General features: G+C 41.2%; 1 protein-coding gene and 1 pseudogene across 1 annotated transcript; one reads left to right on the top strand and one right to left on the bottom strand.

Moving 5' to 3' along the window:
• The first annotated feature begins 142 nt into the window (after positions 1-142).
• LOC139373791 (RNA-binding protein 48-like) lies at positions 143-2,424 on the top strand (annotated as a pseudogene).
• LOC139373793 (calaxin) lies at positions 2,401-4,223 on the bottom strand. Its single transcript, XM_071114789.1, has 6 exons — positions 4,083-4,223; positions 3,471-3,626; positions 3,234-3,338; positions 2,969-3,120; positions 2,668-2,772; positions 2,401-2,561 (listed from the first exon to the last, which is right to left on the bottom strand). Exons 1-6 carry the CDS (start codon positions 4,156-4,158, stop codon positions 2,511-2,513), a joined length of 645 nt encoding a protein of 214 aa, XP_070970890.1. The 5' UTR covers positions 4,159-4,223; the 3' UTR covers positions 2,401-2,510.
• Between the last annotated feature and the right edge of the window lie 90 nt (positions 4,224-4,313).

Below are 4,313 nucleotides of genomic sequence, written 5' to 3'. Positions count from 1 at the left end.
TTTCGGTTATGCATTCTGTGCAGACAAAAGTAGCTGATCCGATTTTTTTTTCTCACAGAAACGCTCACATCAATTACCTCAGATCCGATTATTTTTGTCTGGGGAACTACTTCAGGTTTGGGTTTTGTTGTCATTAGCAAACATGGCGGCGCCCATCAACAGCTGAAGTTGGAGCACTCCATAGGTTTATAAACACCATGAGCAACACAATATGTGCCCCTCGCGAACAAATTATAGAAAATGAAGGAGACCTAAAGAAGTTAAGGTAAGAATATCGTTTCCTTCAGCGAAATGCTGTATCCATGCTCAATACTTGGCTAGCAAGTTAGCTCGGTCGCCACTGTGCAATTTCTTGTTTTGTATTTCTTTATCTTACCCTCATGCTATATTGCATCTGCAGGTGTACACCATCAACTTGGAGTCTCGTTACCTGGCAGTGTAAGAAGCCCCAGCCATTGGGGTGATGACAGAACTAATCCAGCTCTCTGCGCTGTACAGGTTTGTGTAGGAGGGCTGGATGATGACCCTGCAGAGGAATTCAGAGGTCTACCTCATCAAGTTCCAGAAACTCACCAGTGCAAGGTCAGGACAGGTTCCATCCAGTTGATCATGATGAGTGATACATAACTAGGGCTGGGAGTTTTCTCAGTGACCATGTAACCTGAATGTTGTGTTCAGTAATGTGGGATTCTAGCTCAGTTGAGTATTGAATGTTGTTGCTTTAAGAATGTGCATTTGTAACACTGACCAGGAAAAAAACCTCTAGGCCCTAGTTTATAGTAATTAACTATTAGGCCCTTGGTATTACTAGGCTCTATTAGTTATACAGTACTCTCATATCTGCAAACAGAGTGTCTGAGTTATACCAGTTATACTTTTGATGTCATTCTGTTTCAGGGCAGCCAAAAGGCACATGGATGAGAAGAGTTTCTTTGGAGGTTTACTACATGTGCTATGCCCCAGAGTATGAGACAGTGGAGAACACCAGATTAAAGCTGCAAGACGGAAGATATGTGAATAGGACGGCTCAAAATAAAGGTACAGATGATGTGTTAGTAGATTATTATCAGAACTATATCTGTCATTCACAACATAAGCATTACTATTATGATGCAGTTAGTTGACACATACTGTATGATTCTCAATTTGTCTTGTTTGGTTGTGGAACAAAAGAACAGGACCAGGGGGATGAAGAGAAAAAAGCCCATGTCTTCAGATACATTTGCTACCACAGCCAGGACTTCTTAAGGTGATGATCAGAGATCCACTGATACCGGCAATCTGTAAGAGACTTTGACCCTTGAGCCAATTGTAAGCTGGGGATGATTAGGTGACCATGGTTGTACAAGAGCCAGATTGGGAATTTAGCCAGGACACCGGGGTTAACACCCCTACTCTTACGATAAGTGCCATGGGATCTTTTTTTAGTGACCACAGAGAGTCAGGACAAGCAGAAAGGGTGCCTCCTACTAGCCCTCCAACACCACTTCCAGCAGCATCTGGTCACTAGGACCAACCCTGCTTAGCTTCAGATGTGCTCCAATTTATGATCAGTCTTATAGTTATCAGGCAAACCAATGCAGGACTATTCCAACAGAGGACAAAATGGGGTCATTGCATAATTTCATAATAAACTGCAGCAGGCACCCAATATAAGTGGCACTCCCTCCTCTTCTGGGGGAAACAGAGGGATGGTGAAAAGACTGAGTAAGAATCCACCCCCTGCAGTACCCTCCAGATTCATACCAAGGACCACACATTTGGAGAACAGAAAATGGTAGAAATGAGTAAAGACTTTTTGGCATTGTGGACAAAAATGAAACCCTCATTGGACCAAACTACCAGAGTAGCCTAAGATGGATGTGGTGGATGAGTAATTGAACACAACAGCCAACATGGTCAGAAATACATTGAAAAAGGTATATTCGTGGTAATTTGCTTCCCAAAATTGGTCACTCACAACTTCATACAGTATTACAATTCAAGTGTGAGTGATACTGCAGTAAATTAATTTCTTTCCTTGTTTTCAGGTAGCATCAGTTCCTGAAGACAAGCCAACAGAGAAGAAGACAAAGCCAGGAAAGCCTCGGAAGATAATCTAACAGGGAAAAGGAAAGGGTGATACCTAGTCAGTTGTCCAACTGAATGTATTCAACTGAAATGTGTCTTCCTCATTTAACCCAACCCCTCTGAATCAGAGAGGTGCGGAGGGCTGCCTTAATTGACATCCACGTCTTCGCCGCCTGGGGAACAGTGGGTTAACTGCCTTGCTCAGGGGCAGAACGACAGAACAGACTCCATGTTCCGAAACGGACATTATCACACAGAAGATAATGCATACATTTGCATACAAGTTCCTAGACTTTACACCAATTAGACAGTACTTCATCTTTTCTCAACATGTTTTATTTTTATATTTCCCATCAGAGTATAAGAAGTGTTTTTATATATATTTTTATTTGTTTATATATATTTGCAGTTTCATGAAAATGAATAAAGTAGTGTTGTCCTTAATGCTCAAGTGTATCCTGGAATGCATGCTGCTCAAATGCCAATATGCTCTGTAACACAACATTAAAAAAAACATGTCAGACAAAGGGTAAATATTGTCCAATCAAGACAGACAAGTCATTACACTGTTTTTACAATCTTAACTTCAATGGTCACCTTGGCATCGGGGAGGCAGGTTCCAAAAGCTTCAAGCAATAGATTCTCATCTCTCACTGCCTTTTCAAAGTCTGCATAGGACAGTCTGCTGTCGTGGTCATGGTCCTGATGGAAACAACTCATTGGTCTTTTATGTTCATACACTATATTTAATCTGATGCATGAATTAGTCAATTGTGACTGAGTTAAACAGGTATTATTAACACAGGGTACTATGAAAGCCTGGAAAATCAAACCATGGGTAGTGCAACATTCAGTCTGGTTTAACCAGCTACAATGAAGATACCATTTTTGTAATTACCATCTTCTTGAGTGTGATCTCCACCAGGTCTTTGATGCCCTCGTCTGGGTCCTCCTCTGTGGGCTGTCTGATCAGGCTGTTCTTCAGCATGTGGAACATCTCTTCCCGGGAAATGTACCCATCTCCATTCAAGTCATACACATCGAAGCAGTCTGAACGGGTCAAAAGTGGGACTGTGTTAGTATGGATAGTTAATCAAGTAGATAATGGTCAAATAGCCTACATGGGGTGTAAGCCTTAATAATACAATTTAAATCTTTCTTACACTTAATTTTTTCATCCAATGTTCCACGGAGAAAGATTGATAGTCCCTCGATCCACTCTTTCACACTGACGTAGCTGTCGTTGTCTTTGTCGAACGCACGAAATACTAGAATATAAATGCAACACAAGAGTTGAGATTCTTAGCTATACCCCACCACAGTATGTCATCAGTATCATCTTTTTGGTTTATTCCGTTGTCATGTGACATGCAGAAATGTAACAAAAGAGACAAGCCTACCTCTATCCATAATCATATCATCAGTCATTCCAAAGGTGTTGTGTAGAATATTCCTGAATTTTCCTCTGTCCAGGCCATTCCCTACCCTTCTGTCACTCTGATCCCCCAGGAGACCATTGAACAGCCGGATCAGACACTCTGCTTCTGTTTTGTTAACTGCAGACAAAAATAGTGTTTGTACTCCTATATGCACAATCCCATTTGCATAGATAGACTGGTGTAGGATTTGATTAACTTGCTAAACACACAGCAAAGAATAGAACACAGAACAAACTTTGACATGGCCAGTAACCGAAAGGAAACCGTGTTGCCACGTTAAATGTATGGGGCAGCACCGTTTTGGTTGGAGGAGCTACAACTTGTTTTAGTTTTCAAGCTTTGTTAATCGATAACGTTGGCTACTGTATCTAGATAACTGCAGAGTTAGGAACTAGTTAGTTAATAAGCATGTATTGTTAGAAGTTCAGCTAACGTTAGCTAGCCATGCTAACGTTAGCTAGCTAACGTTAGAAGTTCAGCTAACGTTAGCTAGCCATGCTAACGTTAGCTAGCTAACTAGTCAGGACATAAACTTTGACTATTTCTGCCACAACTATCCAAACAGACACTTACAGTGTTTGACTTGTTTAGAAAGAGTTTCAGCGAGATTCTGAATCAATTTTCTATTCATAGCAGACATTTCAGCCATTGTTGATAGGATGCAGGATTGCTGACGGGTTAGCTAGTGGTGGCCACATGAAAACACAACTACTCGATGTTGACACCCTGTTACCATAGTAACTCCATTCCACGTGCTCAGATAGTGAGGAACAGTAATGATACAATATATAGCCGGTAGAGATT

Source organism: Oncorhynchus clarkii, chromosome 18, assembly GCF_045791955.1.
Source record: "Oncorhynchus clarkii lewisi isolate Uvic-CL-2024 chromosome 18, UVic_Ocla_1.0, whole genome shotgun sequence".
NCBI classification, from domain to species: Eukaryota; Metazoa; Chordata; class Actinopteri; order Salmoniformes; family Salmonidae; genus Oncorhynchus; species Oncorhynchus clarkii.
The sequence above is the reverse complement of the archived record's forward strand: the minus strand, read 5'-3'. Positions and strand labels throughout refer to the sequence as shown.

Coding starts and splice junctions, on each gene's coding strand:
- LOC139373793 (XM_071114789.1), bottom strand. CDS start 4,158: ATGGCTGAAATGTCTGCTATGAATAGAAAATTGATTCAGAATCTCGCT. Junction 3,339..3,470: donor TGATATGATTATGGATAGAG/GTAGGCTTGTCT, acceptor TTTATATTCTAG/TATTTCGTGCGTTCGACAAA. Junction 2,562..2,667: donor CCTGCCTCCCCGATGCCAAG/GTGACCATTGAA, acceptor GTTGTGTTACAG/AGCATATTGGCATTTGAGCA.